Source organism: Capricornis sumatraensis, chromosome 11 (assembly GCF_032405125.1).
Source record: "Capricornis sumatraensis isolate serow.1 chromosome 11, serow.2, whole genome shotgun sequence".
Taxonomy (NCBI): domain Eukaryota; kingdom Metazoa; phylum Chordata; class Mammalia; order Artiodactyla; family Bovidae; genus Capricornis; species Capricornis sumatraensis.
Window position 1 is genome coordinate 61,123,950 of NC_091079.1, and position 17,018 is coordinate 61,140,967.

The 17,018-nt window shown below is 36.6% G+C and overlaps 1 protein-coding gene across 5 annotated transcripts in view; it reads right to left on the reverse strand.

The window, feature by feature from the left end:
• Window positions 1–1,599: 1,599 nt before the first annotated feature.
• The window catches only part of IL7 (interleukin 7), a 59,162-nt gene continuing 43,743 nt past the window's right edge, over window positions 1,600–17,018 (reverse strand). For 2 of the 5 annotated variants that reach the window (XM_068983977.1, XM_068983979.1), the window contains exons 3-6: window positions 9,457–9,537; window positions 8,290–8,421; window positions 5,129–5,182; window positions 1,600–1,719 (exon numbers count right to left, since the gene is read on the reverse strand). In XM_068983977.1, coding sequence (XP_068840078.1) covers window positions 1,600–1,719; window positions 5,129–5,182; window positions 8,290–8,421; window positions 9,457–9,537 — 387 coding nt within the window. The remainder of the gene's footprint in view (window positions 1,720–5,128; window positions 5,183–8,289; window positions 8,422–9,456; window positions 9,538–17,018) is intronic. The other 3 variants (XM_068983981.1, XM_068983980.1, XM_068983982.1) reach the window with 3 other exon arrangements.

Consider the following 17,018-nt stretch of genomic DNA (forward strand, 5'->3'; position numbering starts at 1 on the left):
ACAACTCGATACAACTGTCTGCACCAGTGAGGAGGAAACTGTGTGAATTGGGGACACAACAGAAAGAGAAGAGAAAGAGAAGCTGAGAGACAGATGTGAACTGAGAGGAAGGTCTTACCTCCACACATTGAGGATGGCACCTGAGCACTGTCTGTAGGTTAAATAAGTCAGTCAGCTCTGACGCAGGTGATGATGAGACCACAGTGGCTATTTTAGAAGACTTGATCTGCCTAGAATAGTGTTTTCAATTCCCTTTGTAAGTGAAGACTATTGGCAAATCTCAGCTTAGAAGGATTTGCCAATAGTCTTCACTTTTAAGAATGGAAGATGCCTGCCTCATAAGCTAGTTTTCAGGCCGTGACAAAAACAGGGAGCAAAGTAGTGTTCCTATTCTTACTTAGTTTGGGGGTCCTAGTCTCATGTACATTCTTGATAGTTAAGAGATTAAAGATTATATTTCAATGGAAGTGAAAAATCAAATGATGGTGCAGTATTAAAAATCTTGGGCTTGAAAAATTCTTTTGAAGGACTTCCCTGGTGACCCAGTCGTTTGGACTCTGCACTTCCACTGCAGGGAGCCCAGGTTCAGTCCCTCATGGAGGAACTAAGATCCCATAAGCCACATGGCATGACCAAAAAAAAAAATCTTGTTGGGATTAATTAAATGAATCTGACAGTGTTAATACATAGGTCATTTATTATCAAAGGAGAAATGTTATCCAAAGTAAGCAATTGTAATACTGTATGAAAATATTTTTATATACAGATACTGTGTCAAAATTAAATATACACATTCCATTAATTAAAAGGCCAACATATATTATTCTCTTAAAAATATACTTCCCAAATTGCAAACTCATGTAGACAAATTTTATTACACATAAATGACAAAAGTAACCCAGTGCTGTGGTTTAGCATCCTTAGAGCAGGTGACTTTCTGTTTTGTGAAACTGTTCTTTATTTTAATTTTAAAACATCTATAATATCATTTATCAAAGGCACTGTATTATACATTCATGTCTAACTACATCTCTTAATATCTTTCAATCACCTTGGACTCCTTTATGCTACGGCTTCTTTACATGACTCATTCTCATGGGCCTTATCCATATCTCACCGTTAACTCTGAAACATTTCCAGCACAGACGACAGCAATTTCCACTCTCATTGCAGTATACTGATGCATGATGGGCATAAAACTATATATTTTGGTAGTAATGAAATGTTAATTTTTAACCCTCATAACCTTTATATACTTCACAGAATTTATATATCTTTGATATATCTTCTGAAGATTTTAAACACATTTAAAAAATATTATTAAACTAATACCTTACATGGATTGTCTTAAACTGTTCAGAATTGATACCAATTAATATATGTCCTCATACGTGTGAAATAGTTTTGTTGATTGCAGCATTTGGTTTCCATTGTTTAGGTCCATCATCTGGTAAGGATTTCTCAGTTGCTGTAATCTGTTTTAACCAGGATGCATTCAGTAACTTCCAGGAGGCATTCTGCCCTCAAAAATTGCATGAGCAGATAGATTCTTGGAGGATACAAATAAAGCTCAAGGTTTTATATTGCTACTCCATATTTTCAATGTTCTGTAATGCCCCTCAAAATTTTATTCCAACAAGTTTTTATCTTTTGTAGTAGTATCTTTAGGAAACACAGGTCATTCTGTTTTCTCTGTTCCTTTAAAGATTTATTCTCTTCCTAGAGAAATATATAAAAAAAAAGGTTTTAAGTTCACATTTTAGTAAAGATACACATTGCAAAACTTTCAATCTGTTTCCACTATACTAGGTTATACTAACAATTTCGTAATTAAAAAGAAGAATCTTGGGACTTCCCTGGTAGTCCCAGTGGTTAAGACTTTGCCTTCTAGTATAGGGTGTACTGGTTCGATCCCTGGTTAGGGAGCTAAGATCCTACGAGCCTTGTAGGATCCTTAGCTTGTGGCCAAAAAAACAAAACATAAAAGCATTATTGTAGCAAATTTTAAAAATGGTCCACATCAAAAGAATCTAAAAAAGGAGAACATTGAATGACATTTTTTAAAATTATGGTTCCTAGCTGCAGTCATTGATGTGTAGGATATACAAGGTTGTTATGATTTAAAATTTAGGATTAAAGAGCTATGTCAGGTGGCCACCATTTTTACCAGTGCAACATAAGTGGACATAAGAGTACTGTTTAAACTTTTGTGAGACAAATCTGTACATTATTCAACTGAGTTTTTTTTTTCAATGGAAAAATATTTTTATGGAAGAAATAATACTGAAAATATTCAGTTTATTTTGGCAAAGATGATTAGTAAGGATATATCCTTATTAATATATATATCCCAATTAAGTTTGTTCCCTAGTCTTCACTAGAGAATGGAAGATGCCTGCCTCATAAGCTAGCTTTCCTACTCTGTCAGAAATCTTCAAATGGGCTACCTGTACAACCTACAGAAAGTGGAGAGACACCTGATATGTAACAGACGTAGAAGAGAGTAGCTGTGCGTACCCTCAGTTATATTTTCATGAGTCCCAGAGATGTGGACTCTGGATGCCTGAGAAGTGAATTACTACAGGGTAATTTCTTCATTTCAATAGCAACCAATTATTAGGTGTTTTCTAGGTCAGGTACTGAGCTCAGTGCTATACATATATTATTTCATCTACTTAGTAACTATAAAATTGATGATTTCACCTTTCACATTTCAGGAAACTGAGATGCAAACAGGGTAAGTAATCTGCCATGGTCACATAATCAAGTAATTGTAGTAGATTGGGTCTTGAGCTTGTCTGTCCTATTTTTAGTTTGGTCACATTCAGATTTCTTTCAATTATATATTTAGTAACACTAACACATACTCTTAATTCATTTAAAAGATTAGAGGACAGATTTCAAAGGTAAACATGAAGGAGGATTTCTAATATTCTTTGTATTGAGGATCCCAGAACTTTTTTTTTTTTTTTTTGAGGCAGGGAATATGACTTTATTTTGAAAGTCAGAAGACCAAGAAGATGGCTATGTCAAAAATCTTCAAAAGGGCTACCTGTACAACCTACAGGAAGTGGAGAAAAGACACCTCAGATGTAATAGACATAAAAGAGAGCAGCTCTGCGTATCCTCAGTTATATTTTTGTTAGTCCCTGAGATGTGGACTCTGGATGTCTGAGAAGTGAATTAATGCCTCTGAATTAACTAATGTCTCAGGGTTTGGATGCAAGATTCCTGTACAGAACAGAGAGCGAGGGGTGTGAGGAAGTAAAATAAAAAAGTCATATACCAAAATATCTTTAAAAAGTATAAACTGAAGTTTATGTGACTAGCAGACTTGAAATACATAGACATGAACATTTCATGACTTTTCTACGTAGACCAAGATTAAACATTCATTAAAAAGACAAATAAACATGATTTTATGTCTGTAACTTCAGGCACACAGGTGTTATCTCCTTTTTCTAAACTTTCTTTCCAAATTCCCTTAGCGAGAAGCACTCCGTATATTGATACTACTCATTTCAACTATTCCACTTTAAGTTGGAATACCTAGGGCTTCCTGAGTGTCAGGGTGTGCAGACTCACTCTGCTTCTCTGAGGAGTAAGGGATTTCCATACTCCTATCCTGGGCTGAGAAGATCTCCTGGAGAAGGGAATGGCAACCCACTCCAGTATCCTTGCCTGTAAAATTCCATGTACATAGGAGCCTAGTGGGGCTACAGTCCATCGAGACACAGAGTCAGACACGACTGATGACTAACACACACAGAGTGGTCAAATAACGTAATAATGGAAATGTGAAAAAAGAGTCTATCACTGTCATGAACCAGGTGTGTGTATTTTTCCATGCCTCATTCTAGTTAATATATCATTGTCACATTTAGTGAAATATTCTTTTTCATTCCTAAATATTTTGCATATTGCTATATAATTTTGTGTAACAATCTAATAGAATGTGTGTACATATAATATAGAGTATTCATGTCCTATTACACGTATACAGTATATAGTGTATGGGCTTCCCTGGTGGCTCAGTAGTAAAGAATCTGCCTGCCAATGAAGGAGACATGAATTCAGTTCCTGGGTCAAGAAGATCCCCTGCAGAAAGAAATGGCAACCCACTCCAGTATTCTTGCCTGGGAGATCCCATGGACAGAGGAGACTGGCAGATGACTTAGCAACAAAACAACAACACTAATATATTGTATAATCTGTACGATTAAAATAGATTTAAAAAGGGTCCTCATTTTTAATATGCATTTCTTTACTAAGGTCACTTTTTTTATTTGTATCTTGTTTTCTAGTTTATTTTTTTCTATATAGTTTGGTCATGTCCTTTGCTTATTACCTATTGAGGTTTTAATTTTCTTTTTTAAAAAATCAATGCTCTGACATTTTCCCTAGCTTCTTTTAATTTTAAAATAGTGGTTTTTAAAAATGCAGTTTAAAGAGGTCCAATTTCTAAGTGGTATCTCACTTCTCCTTTACCAATATTATAATGACTATTTTCAAAACCAACCATTTATAAAAGGAAACAATTCAAAGAGAAACATTCAGAAATTGTTGAGCGAAAAGCTGATAGAAAAGATGTTTGCCTTCACATTGGCCTCTGCCAATTTGCATGGTCTCCAGCCCATGTGTGCGCACAAGCTGTTAGTCGTGTCCAACTCTTGCGACCTCAGGGACTGTGGCCTGCCAGGCTCCTCTGTCCATGGGATTCTTCAGGCAAGAACCTAAAGTGGGCTGCCATGCCCTCTTCCAGGGGGTCTTCCTGACCCAGGGATCGAACCCACGTCTCGTCTCCTGCGTTGGCAGGCAGGTTCTTTACCACTAATGTCATCTAAGAAGCCCCCTCATGCCTGTAGACAGTACCAAACTACTAAAACGACAACATAGAACATGGAGTTGGGAAGAGAGGCGCACACTGGCTCCAGCCCACCACCCAAAGGTTACAGAGTGCTGCTCTGAGGCCTGGCCTTACGGCCCTCCTGATTCATTTATTTTGAAAGCTTGTCATGTATGAGGACTTCTACTTTGTTGTTTCCTTAACAGGGCTGAGCTGTATCAGGATGCTGGAGTTATTTCAAGCTGTTGAAGGCAAACATCTGGAGGGTGTGGTAACTCTTACCAAATTCTTAGTGGGTTGAGCTTCACCCAGGGAAGGTGGTTTTCTTCCTTTACCCTTAAAAACAAAGTCATATTTATAATATTGATTATTAGTCCTTAATTACTCCTTCCATTATTATAACTGCTAAATTTCATATTACCTTCAGCTCATGTAATCTACTTGAGAATCTAAATTGTTAGTATGGCAGAATACTAATTTCATTTAGAAATATTATGAAATATCAGAGAAAAGGGAGAAACAAGAAAGGTTAGTCCTCCAAATAACCTAGACTCATAATTTTGCACATGTATCCAGCACTGTGTTAATTGCTGTGAGATCTGAAAAACAAACATGGAAGGGTATACTGACAGAGACAAAACTAGCATTTCAGTCAACATGAAAATGATATTGCACTAAGTTGTTAAATCCTAACCATAAATTTTATTAAACTTTACCCATCAGAAGCAAGATGAAATACACAACAATAAAAAGCTTGTAGCATGCCTGACTCATGAAGAAAATTCAATGTAGTTAACCATCTTTAATATCTTGTCTTCTCATTACAAGAAAAAAGTGGATTGTATCAGTTAATTTTGTAACTATTTTAATATCAAGATTTAAATTTTTGTGTTATTTCTCTCTCTAAAATTAGTTGATTTTGGAACATGGTGATCCATGCAAAGTTCCTCACACAAGAGAAAGAATTGCAAACATACAGCATATCTATGACCTTTAACCCTTCCTATTCCAAGAGGTGAGATTGCTAGTTTGCTCTGCAGTCTTTTCAGTTAAGCCCTGACTTGAAACTTATACTCAACATAAGGCATTACTAAGCAATTGCATTTGTAAGCAACATGAAATGAACTTCTCATTCCTGCATAAGATAGTACAGTAACCCTTCTGTATTTGTAGGGGGATTGGTTCTGGGACCGTGGTGGATACCAAAATCCAAGGACAGATGCTCAAGTTCCGTATATAAAATAGCATTGAATTTGCTTATCACCAGGCACATCCTCCTGTAGACTTTAAATCATCTCTAGATTACTTATAATACCTAATACAATGTAAATGCTGTGTAAGTAGTTGTAAACACAATGTAGGTGTGGCATAAATAGTTGTAAATGTGGCTTGACAAATTTTAAGTTTTGCTTTTTGGAAGTTTCTGGAATTTTTTTTTTTGAATATTTTTGATCCACAGTTGGTTGAATAAGAGAATGCAGAACCAACAGATATGACAGGCTGACTGTACTTTTTTTTATGTCATCCTCCTTATTTTTTTTGTTTTTTAAGTGTAGAATAATTGCTTTACAATGTTGTATCAGTTTCTGCCAAACAACGTGAATCAGTCATAATTTTATATATATATATATATATCCCCTCTCTCAGAAGCCTCCCTACCCCTTCCCATCCCACCCTTCTAGGTCATCACAGAGTGCCAGACTTGGGCTCCCTGTGTTGTATCGAAGCTTTCCACTAATTACCAGTTTTACACATGATAGTGTATATATATGTCAATATTACTTTCTCAGTTAGTCCTTCCCTCTCCTTCTCCTGCTGACTGTACTTTAAATCATTTGTTATAAGTAAGGATTAAGAGCTGAAATATAAGCTCTTCATGAATCTTAAACTTTGCCTTGAAGGATGTATAGATAGAACAGGAGAGATCAAGTATATAGAAAACAGAACAGAAGAAATTCTATATAAGAAATTAACATGAGTAAGTGGACAAGATTGGAAATAAGCTTGGCAAAAACACCACCAGGAGGAGGCTGGCTTGCATGAAGTAAATAACCATGATGATAAATGAAATAGTTCAACTTATTAAGGTCCAACATGTATTTTCCTCACTGTCTGTAGGGCTCAAGGACAATCATGACATTTTACCTTCTGTGGGCAACTACTAGTATTAAATTTTTTTAAAAAACAATCCTTTTTCTATCATAAAACTGTTAAATATAAGATTAATTTTTTAATATATATTTTGGCTTTATATGGCAGCTGGTAAAATTCCTAAAGAAAGAGTAAAGTAATAATAGTAATAATAAAAATTTATTGAAGCTTTTTAGTACAAAGCAGGCATTCCAGATGGCTCAGTGGTAAAGAATCCACCTGCAATGCAGGGGATACGGATTTGATCCCTGGGTCAGGAAGACCGCTTAGAGGAGGAAATGGCAACCCACTCCAGTGTTCTTGATGGGATAATCCCATGGATAGAGGAGCCTGGCAAGCAACAGTGCATGGGGTTGCAAAGAGTTGGACATGACTGAGCTCTCATGCATGCATGCTATATGCATTATATCATTTAACACTTAACCTTTTCAGCATCCTATAATGCAGATACTATATTTTTCTCCACTTTGCAGGTGAAGAAATTGTTGTCTAGTCCCAAGATAATGTCTTCCAAATTTTGTTTTATTGGTTATATTTCATAACTGCTAATAGAGAAGTAGAAAAAATTAGCCCTGTACTTATCAAAATTATTGAGGCAAAAAAACTGAAAATTGTTGGACATAAATACACTCAAATTTTATATAAAAAGATATTTGTTAAATGTTTGATGAATTTTTATAGGTTCTGAGTTCTTACAAATGTGTACATAAATGGATTAAAATTAAGATATTCTAGAAATAAAAATTCACCATCCTCGTCACTAGCCTCCTTGAAAGTTACTATGGCAATGTGAAGTGAAAGCTGCTCAGTTGTGTCCGATCTTTGTGACCCCATGAATTAGGCAGTCCATGGAATTCTCCAGGCCAGAACACTGGAGTGGGTAGCCTATCCCTTCTCCAGTGGATCTTCCCAGCCCAGGAATCAAACCAGGGTCTCCTGAATTGAAGGCAGATTCTTTACCAACTGAACTATGAGGGACGCCCATGGCAATACTATTTATTATTTTCTTTCATTGATTTGTTTTCCTTTTTTAATTGAAGTATAGTTGATTTACAGTGTTACCCTTTTTTATTTTTAGTCCCCTTTTATAAATGACTTCTTTGCCCTAGTCAAAAGAGGAATAGGTACTTTACAAGTTGAAATTTTCCTCTTCTAGAATTGAGTAAATGCATTTTAGTTTTCTTATAAGCACTTGGATTTTTCTGCTAATGCTTATGATCATCAGAGAATAATAGTATCCTATCACGGGAGGAGTTTATATTTTGGCTCAAAGTAAATAGTCCTCAGCTTACCTTGCTGGTGCAGTTCAGCAGGGTCAGTGTGCCCTGTGAAACTGTTGATAGGTGAAGCTTGAAATCGTCACTGATATTCATTTTAAGGAATTGCTTCAACTTTCGAGCAGCACGATTTAAAAATGAAGCTTCCTATTATAGAAAAAACATCAGAAGGGCTGTGGTTCAAATAAAATATTAAGAAATAGCAAGCTTTTCTAAAGAGCCTAAAGCCAGAACTGTATTGCCAAATAATGCCCCACCTCCACCCCACTTTTCTTCTATTCCAGTTAATCACATGACTGATGAGCAATTAAACTGAAACTGTTTAGCTCCCAGGTGACAGCCTAAAGTGCCTAGAACTCAGTTTAATGATTATGTGACTTTTTAAACTCTCTTTTCTTTGTTATGTATGATCTTATCGCTTATGAGTGAGCACATAAGTTTATTCAGTTTTAAACAAGATAACTAAAGGAGAGCGCTTCTGAAAGCAGCAGTAATAAAAGGTATGTGTGATTTTTATTATTACTGTATTTGCCTCTTTGGAGATATGGATGAATAACTGGCAATAATAAAGGGCCTATTTTCCTAAAACAAATGTTTCAAATACTTTAAGGAATTTTTTTTAGGAATTTATGGATACACTCAAATGCCATGAGGTTAACTCAGTTATTGTGAGTTTCGAAAAGACTTGAATAGCACACTAGTTTCTGAAGAAAGAGATGACACAAACTTTTATTCAAAATTCTGTAAATTGTAACATTACACCAAATAGAGGAGGTAATGATTTGAAGATAAGAAAATATTGAAAGAAAAAATTTTAAAATGCATAAAACTAAATTATGCCCATCAATTATGTGTGTATATGCAAGCAATCATTCTGACAAGCATTTTCCTGAATAAATGTTTCAGAACTGAGATGTGTATCTTTGAATTCAGCAGTTCTACTGTTTTCAAGGTGAAAAACACAATGCTAAAATTGAAAGGAATATTTATCAAATAAGTATAGGGCAATTTGTAAAATAAAAGTATGAAAGACCACAATATAACAATATATCAATGGGAATTGTCAGGTTAGAACCAAAAGACTATGTCATTAATAATCAATATAATAAACAGATACAGGAAATATAAACTTCTATGATATCAAGCTAAAATGACATATAAACTCCAAATAATTATCATTACCTTATTATCATCACATGAATGTTTTTTAAAAAAGTTAGGTTCGTTATTCAGGCAATTGCTATCAAAGTTTATCATGTTGTCCTGTAATAAATAATATAAAATAATATGGTTAAACTGGGGACCTTTCTAGTATGTTGTAATTATAAAAATAACAATGTTATGATATTTGGTATTTATATGTGCATTTTTAGGAAAACAACCTGGCTCAGCTGACTAGGCAGGAAAAATAATTTTCTATATTTGAAGAATAAACAAGTATATACACAAACCCTTAAAAAGAGCTTCTCTAGACTCCATAGCTTAATTCAAGAAATGAGAGAAACTGGTTCTTGGGAGGGGGTAATGAAAGTATCTATTATAGTAGTTCTACTATATAGGAGTTGTACTATATGGGAGAAGGGAATGGCAACCCACTCCAGTATTCTTGCCTGGAGGATTCCATGGACAAGGGAGCGTGGCAGACTGCAGTCCATGGGGTCAAAAGGAGTCTTTCACTATATAGGAAACACTATAAATTTTGAAATCATGAAGTTGAGATTAATTTAAGCAGTTATTTGGTCCAGTTTCCTGGCACAATCAAACAGCGACAAAGGGAATTAAGAATAATTTACTTGACAGAGTGAAGTTGAAATTCATTCTACAACATTTTAATCCGGTTGGTGATGTTTGAGGTAGAATTTTGCTGTGAAAAAGTGAGATTGAATGTGTGTATTGTCATGTAGGAGTGGGAAGGCAGACTGGCACATTCTCATTTTTCTTATCTAAGGAATTTCTTATCTTTCAAAGGTGGGGATTACCTGAATCCAGAATACAGCTGACATATTAGAATTTCCTAAGGATTCAGATTCTTTATGCACAGGATTGGACTAGCTCTGTCCAGCAAGCTAGCAATTCCATCATAATCAAAGCTGCTATCAAGCAATCTTAACCTATGTGTTGTCATCAAAGAAACAGACAAAACTTGGAGTAATGGCAGGATTTAATCATGGGCTTCTAATCTTCATCTGGCTCTCAGAAAAATATGCATTAGTCTTCTCACCTGTGAAAAGCATAAATAGTCTCTGCGTTTATCCTGACTTTAAATGTATATATTATCTATTTTGCCTGTAAGAATTATACAGCCTGAACATGTAATCATTCATTTAACCATTCAGCACTTCCTACAGGTCAGTGTACAAGGTTCTCTGCCAAGCTTAATGGGAAAACAAAGATTAAAAAAAAAAAGTTGCATTTTTTTTGTGCCATTTGATATAAAGGGCAGATGCTGTATTGTTTGACACTTGTACATCATTTGTTATGTTTGTAAAAGTGTGCTTATATAAACAAGATTTATTAGCACCAACCATCCTAGTCATTCTGAAAATACCTCAAGTGCAAATAGATATATTTTTCTATAACTATCCTCATGTTGCCATTATATTAATACACATTCCTGAAAAGATAGTGGAGAATTAATGTTCTCCAACGTTCTCTCATTTTCCTATTGACTTATATTTAACCTCAAGAAGGACAATAAATCATTCATACATTTCTCTCTGATAAGACATGCATTTTGTTTTTGCCATGTTATTGTTGTTTAGTTGCTAAGTCATGTCGAACTCTTTCACGACCCCATGGACTGTAGTCTGCCAGGGCCTTTTATCCATAGGATTTCCCAGGCAAGAATACTGGAGTGGGTTGCCGTCTCCTTCTCCAGGGGATCTTCTGACCTAGGGATTGAACCTACGTCTCCTGCATTGGCAGGTGGATTCTTTACCACTGAGCCACCTGGGAAAACCTTGTTTTTGCCATGCAGTGCCTCCAAAAAAAAAAAAAACAGATTGAAAAATATGCAGCCAATCTGTATGACATTTTTCAATTTACCAAATATTATAATATAAAATAGTACCTATTTCTTTGAGCATTTTAATAAATTGTGAGACATGAATATTTGAAAAGCCATATTGGTTAAGCCACTGCTCCATGTATTAAACAAGACTCATTTTTGGCAGATACAGAAAGGTAATGTTGTACCAGGTGATTTGTTTGTCAAATGTTTGCAGCAGTAGATAAAACTGTTACTTAAAAGGTTGACATAAAAGGCTGACTCCTATAGGAGTCACAATTATAACTGAATAGTTAACTTTAGTTTGCATTTTATGAATAAATTCAATATAAACATAAATGAGTAACAACTACAGTAGCATTCTGCAGTTGTTTTCATTTAAGCCCTATGAAAAAGATGGTTCAGACTAAGATTTATAGAATCATAGAGTTGGAAAGAAGCTTACACATCCATCTTTCGATCTAGAAAATAGCAGAATTACTTTATCAGTAATAGTTTATTAAAGGGATCTTGACATACTTGAATATTCATATTTATTATGAAAATGAAAAATAAGGGACAATCCAAGATCACCTTGACTATGAACTCAATATTCTCCAGTAAAAACATTATCTATGTTGTTCCTGAAACACCTAATGTCCTTTCCATTTGTAGAATTACATCTTCTTTCATTGAGCATAGTTTTCTTCTATCTTGGAAAGTTTTCTGTTGCATTCATATCAGTCCCTTCCTCAAAAACAATAACTACTTACAAAATTGATTTCTAGTTCACTTTTTCTTTGTATATTTTCTTTGATTTTTTTCCCCCAAGGTTCACTTTTGTGTGGTTTTTGCCAACATGCCTTCGATATGCCTATTCTAATTCGACACTCATGGTCACATGTGCTCTAAGTGAACTACTGTCTATTTACAGCCCACTGGAGAAGGGAATGGCAAGCCAATTCAGTATTCTTGCCTTGAGAACCCCATGAACAGTATGAAAAGGCAAAATGATAGGATACCAAAAGAGGCACTCCCCAGGTCATTAGGTGCCCAATATGCTACTGGAGATCAGAGGAGAAATAACTCTAGAAAGAATGAAGGGATGGAGCCAAAGCAAAAACAATACCCAGTTGTGGATGTGACTGGTGATAGAAGCAAGATCCGATGCTGTAAAGAGCAATATTGCATAGGAACCTGGAATGTCAGGTCCATGAATCAGGGCAAATTGGAAGTGGTCAAACAGGAGATGGCAAGGCTGAATGTCGACATTCTAGGAATCAGCAAACTAAAATGGACTGGAATGGGTGAATTTAACTCAGATGACCATTACATCTACTACTGTGGGCAGGAATCCCTCAGAAGAAATGGAGTAGCCATCATGGTCAACAAAAGAGTCCAAAATGCAGTACTTGGATGCAATCTCAAAAACGACAGAATGATCTCTGTTCGTCTCCAAGGCAAACCATTCAATATCACAGTTGTCCAAGTCTATGCCCCAACCAGTAATGCTGAAGAAGCTGAAGTTGAACAGTTCAATGAAGACCTACAAGACCTTGTAGAACTAACACCAAAAAAGATGTCCTTTTCATTATAGGGGACTGGAATGCAAAAGTAGGAAGTCAAGAAACACCTGGAGTAACAGGCAAATTTGGCCTTGGAATGCAGAATGAAGCAGGGCAAAGACTAATAGAGTTTTGCCAAGAAAATGCACTGGTCATAGCAAACACCCTCTTCCAACAACACAAGAGAAGACTCTACACATGGACATCACCAGATGGTCAACACCGAAATCAGGTTGATTATATTCTATGCAGCCAAAGATGGAGAAGCTCTATACAGTCAACAAAAACAAGCCCAGGACCTGACTGTGGCTCAGATCATGAACTCCTTATTGCCAAATTCAGCCTGAAATTGAAGAAAGTAGGGAAAACCGCTAGACCATTCAGGTATGACCTAAATGAAATCCCTTATGATTATACAGTGAAAGTGAGAAATAGATTTAAGGGTCTAGATCTGATAGATAGAGTGCCTGATGAACTATGGAATGAGGTTCGTGACATTGTGCAGGAGACAGGGATCAAGACAATCCCCATGGAAAAGAAATGCAAAAAAGCAAAATGGCTTTCTGGGGAGGCCTTACAAATAGCTGTGAAAAGAAGAGAGGCAAAAAGCAAAGGAGAAAAGGAAAGATATAAGCATCTGAATGCAGAGTTCCAAAGAATAGCAGGAAGAGAGAAGAAAGCCTTCTTCAGCGATCAATGCAAAGAAATAGAGGAAAAGAACAGAATGGGAAAGACTAGAGATCTCTTCAAGAAAATTAGAGATACCAAGGGAACATTTCATGCAAAGATGGGCTCGATAAAGGACAGAAATGGTATGGACCTAACAGAAGCAGATGATATTAAGAAGAGGTGGCAAGAATACACAGAAGAACTGTACAAAAAAGATCTTCACGACCCAGGTAATCATGATGATGTGATCACTAATCTAGAACCAGACATCTTGGGATATGAAGTCAAGTGGGCCTTAGAAAGCATCACTACGAACAAAGCTAGTGGAGGTGATGGAATTCCAATCGAGCTGTTTCAAATCCTGAAAGATGATGCTGTGAAAGTGCTGCACTCAATATGCCAGCAAATTGGAAAACTCAGCAGTGGCCACAGGACTGGAAAAGGTCAGTTTTCATTCCAATTCCAAAGCAAGGCAATGCCAAAGAATGCTCAAACTACCGCACAATTGCACTCATCTCACATGCTAGTAAAGTAATGCTCAAAGTTCTGCAAGCCAGGCTTCAGCAATACATGAACCGTGAACTCTGACGTTCAAGCTGGTTTTAGAAAAGGCAGAGGAACCAGAGATCAAATTGCCAACATCCGCTGGATCATGGACAAAGCAAGAGAGTTCCAGAAACACATCTATTTCTGCTTTATTGACTATGCCAAAGTCTTTGACTGTGTGGATCACAAGAAACTGTGGAAAATTCTGAAAGAGATGGGAATCCCAGAGTACCTGACCTGCCTCTTGAGAAGTCTGTATGGAGGTCAGGAAGCAACAGTTAGAAATGAACATGGAACAACAGATTAGTTCCAAATAGGAAAAGAAGTATGTCAAGGCTGTATATGTCAACCCTGCTTATTTAACTTCTTTGCAGAGTACATCATGAGAAACGCTGGACTGGAAGACACACAAGCTGGAATCAAGATTGCTGGGAGAAATATCAATAACCTCAGATATGCAGATGACACGACCCTTATGGCAGAAAGTGAAGAGGAGCTGAAAAGCCTCTTGATGAAAGTGAAAGAGGAGAGTGAAAAAGTTGGCCTACAGCTCAACATCCAGAAAACAAAGATCATGGCATCCGGTCCCATAACTTCATGGGAAATAGATGGGGAAACAGTGGAAACAGTGTCAGACTTTATTTTTGGGGGGCTCCAGAATCACTGCAGATGGTGACTGCAGCCGTGAAATTAAGACGCTTACTCCTTGGAAGAAAGTTATGACCAACCTAGATAGCATATTCCAAAGCAGAGACATTACTTTGCCGACTAAGGTCCGTCTAGTCAAGGCTATGGTTTTTCTTGTGGCCATGTATGGATGTGAGAGTTGGACTGTGAAGAAGGCTGAGCACTGAAGAAGTGATACTTTTGAACTGTGGTGTTGGAGAAGACTCTTGAGAGTCCCTTGGACTGCAAGGAGATCCAACCAGTCCATTCTGAAGGAGATCAGCCCCTGGGATTTCTTCGGAAGGAATGATGCTAAAGCTGAAACTCCAGTACTTTGGCCACCTCATGGGAAGAGTTGACTCATTGGAAAAGACTCTGATGCTGGGAGGGATTGGGGGCAGGAGGAGTAGTGGATGACTGGGGATGAGATGGCTGATGGCATCACGGACTCGATGGACGTGAATCTGAGTGAACTCCGGGAGATGGTGATGGACAGGGAGGCCTGGTGTGTTGCGATTCATGGTGTTGCAAAGAGTCGGACACGACTGAGCGACTGATCTGAACTGAAATGATTCTCATTGGGAGCTACATAACTGATGGCTCCCTCCTTTCTATTCTTCTTCTATTTTGTTGATATGGGATTAAGGATTGGGGTTTTGACATAGAAAATAAAGAATTAGTCTCATGGCTTACTACTCTGCTCATGAACTTGGTCCCTACAGAATATTCTTCCATTTCTGATTATCACTATTACAACCCACTCATGCCCCAAAATCTTATGACATAAAAAGTTTCATTTGGAGGACCCTTTGAAAAGTGAAACTTCTTTTTAATGAAATTTGTAATCTGTATGAAATTTGAAAAGGTCTATATTGTTCTTGTAATCCTATTTCAAATGTTACCAATTTTACCATTAGTCAGGTAGCTTGTCAGATTATAGTAAGAATTGGTAGTTAATTCCTAGCTTAAATGAAACATCATCCATTTATTCTTCAATCAACACTTGTTGAACATCTACCATGTGCCTTATAGTAACTGGGGATAGAACTGTGATCAAGATTACGGATGGTTCCTTCCTTTAAGAAATTTACCTTCTGGTATTAAAGACAGACATCAATCCAATAAATGCAATAAAATCTCGAGTTGATAATTGTCATAAAAAGTATATGCTACCATGAAAGCCTATAGAGAATTTTATTTAGGAACTTCAGTGAAGACTTCCCTCAGAAAGGAACACATCACCTGAGATCTGAAGCATGAGTAAACTAGAGAAAAAGAAAATAGAGGAGGTGAAAAGATATAGAAAACAGCATTTATGGCTTCAGGTAAGTGAGATGGAACAATGGCAAATATGCTGCTGAATGAAAGAGTAAGAAAGCTAGTATATAGCTGAGAAAGCAAGAGAAATCACTGGTTCCATATGAAACAGTAAATCTAGAGGATACCAGATTATGCAGGGGCTTAAGAACATGTTAAGGAGCCTTGCCTTGATCCTCAAATTAATAACTAATGGATAAATACTTTTTTGAAGGATCATGTTAATACCCGCATGATAAATGGTTTGGAAGGATTCAAGAAAGTAATGGGAGGCTATTATAGTCAGTGCTTGAAATAATAGTTTATTGGACTCAGTGGTAGGAAAGAATGTAGCAATAGTTAAGTTGACTTGAGAAATATATATAAAGCAAATTAAAACATGATTTGAGAATTAAAGTTAATGAATACTGACAGACCAGGGATGATTCCTTGGTCTCTGGTGTGTGCAACAGAATATACTGTGTTGCCATTCACTGAGATAAGGCATAGTAGGAGAGATGGTGTGAATAAAATGTTTGCTTTTAAATACATTAAGTTGACATTCAGAGATCCAAGAGCATACACAGAGAAGCCAAAAAGTTGGGAAAATAGGGGACTAGATAGTTTTAAGAAGGTGGTGATCCATAATGTACAATGCCAACCAAGGCGTCAAGTAAGTTGTCTTGTACAAAATCTATGCCCATAAAAAAAGCAAAATGAAATTAGAAAAACAAAACCTAAACTGCTGTGATTTTTATCAGAGTCTAACCTATCTGGGGTAAGAGAAATACTCAATGTCAGTCCTTGCTGATCAGTCCATCCTTTCTCACATAAGTTGGTAGGCACTAAGAAGCACTAGTAAAGTTTACAGTCCAGGAGCACAGACACATCAAAAGACTGAGACTTAATTGACGGACTAAAAAATGCTTCCCTCCCCATCTCCCCACTTTAAAGCTGGCTTGAAATTAAACATTAAAAAAATGAAGATCCTGGCATCTGGTCCCATCCTTCATGGC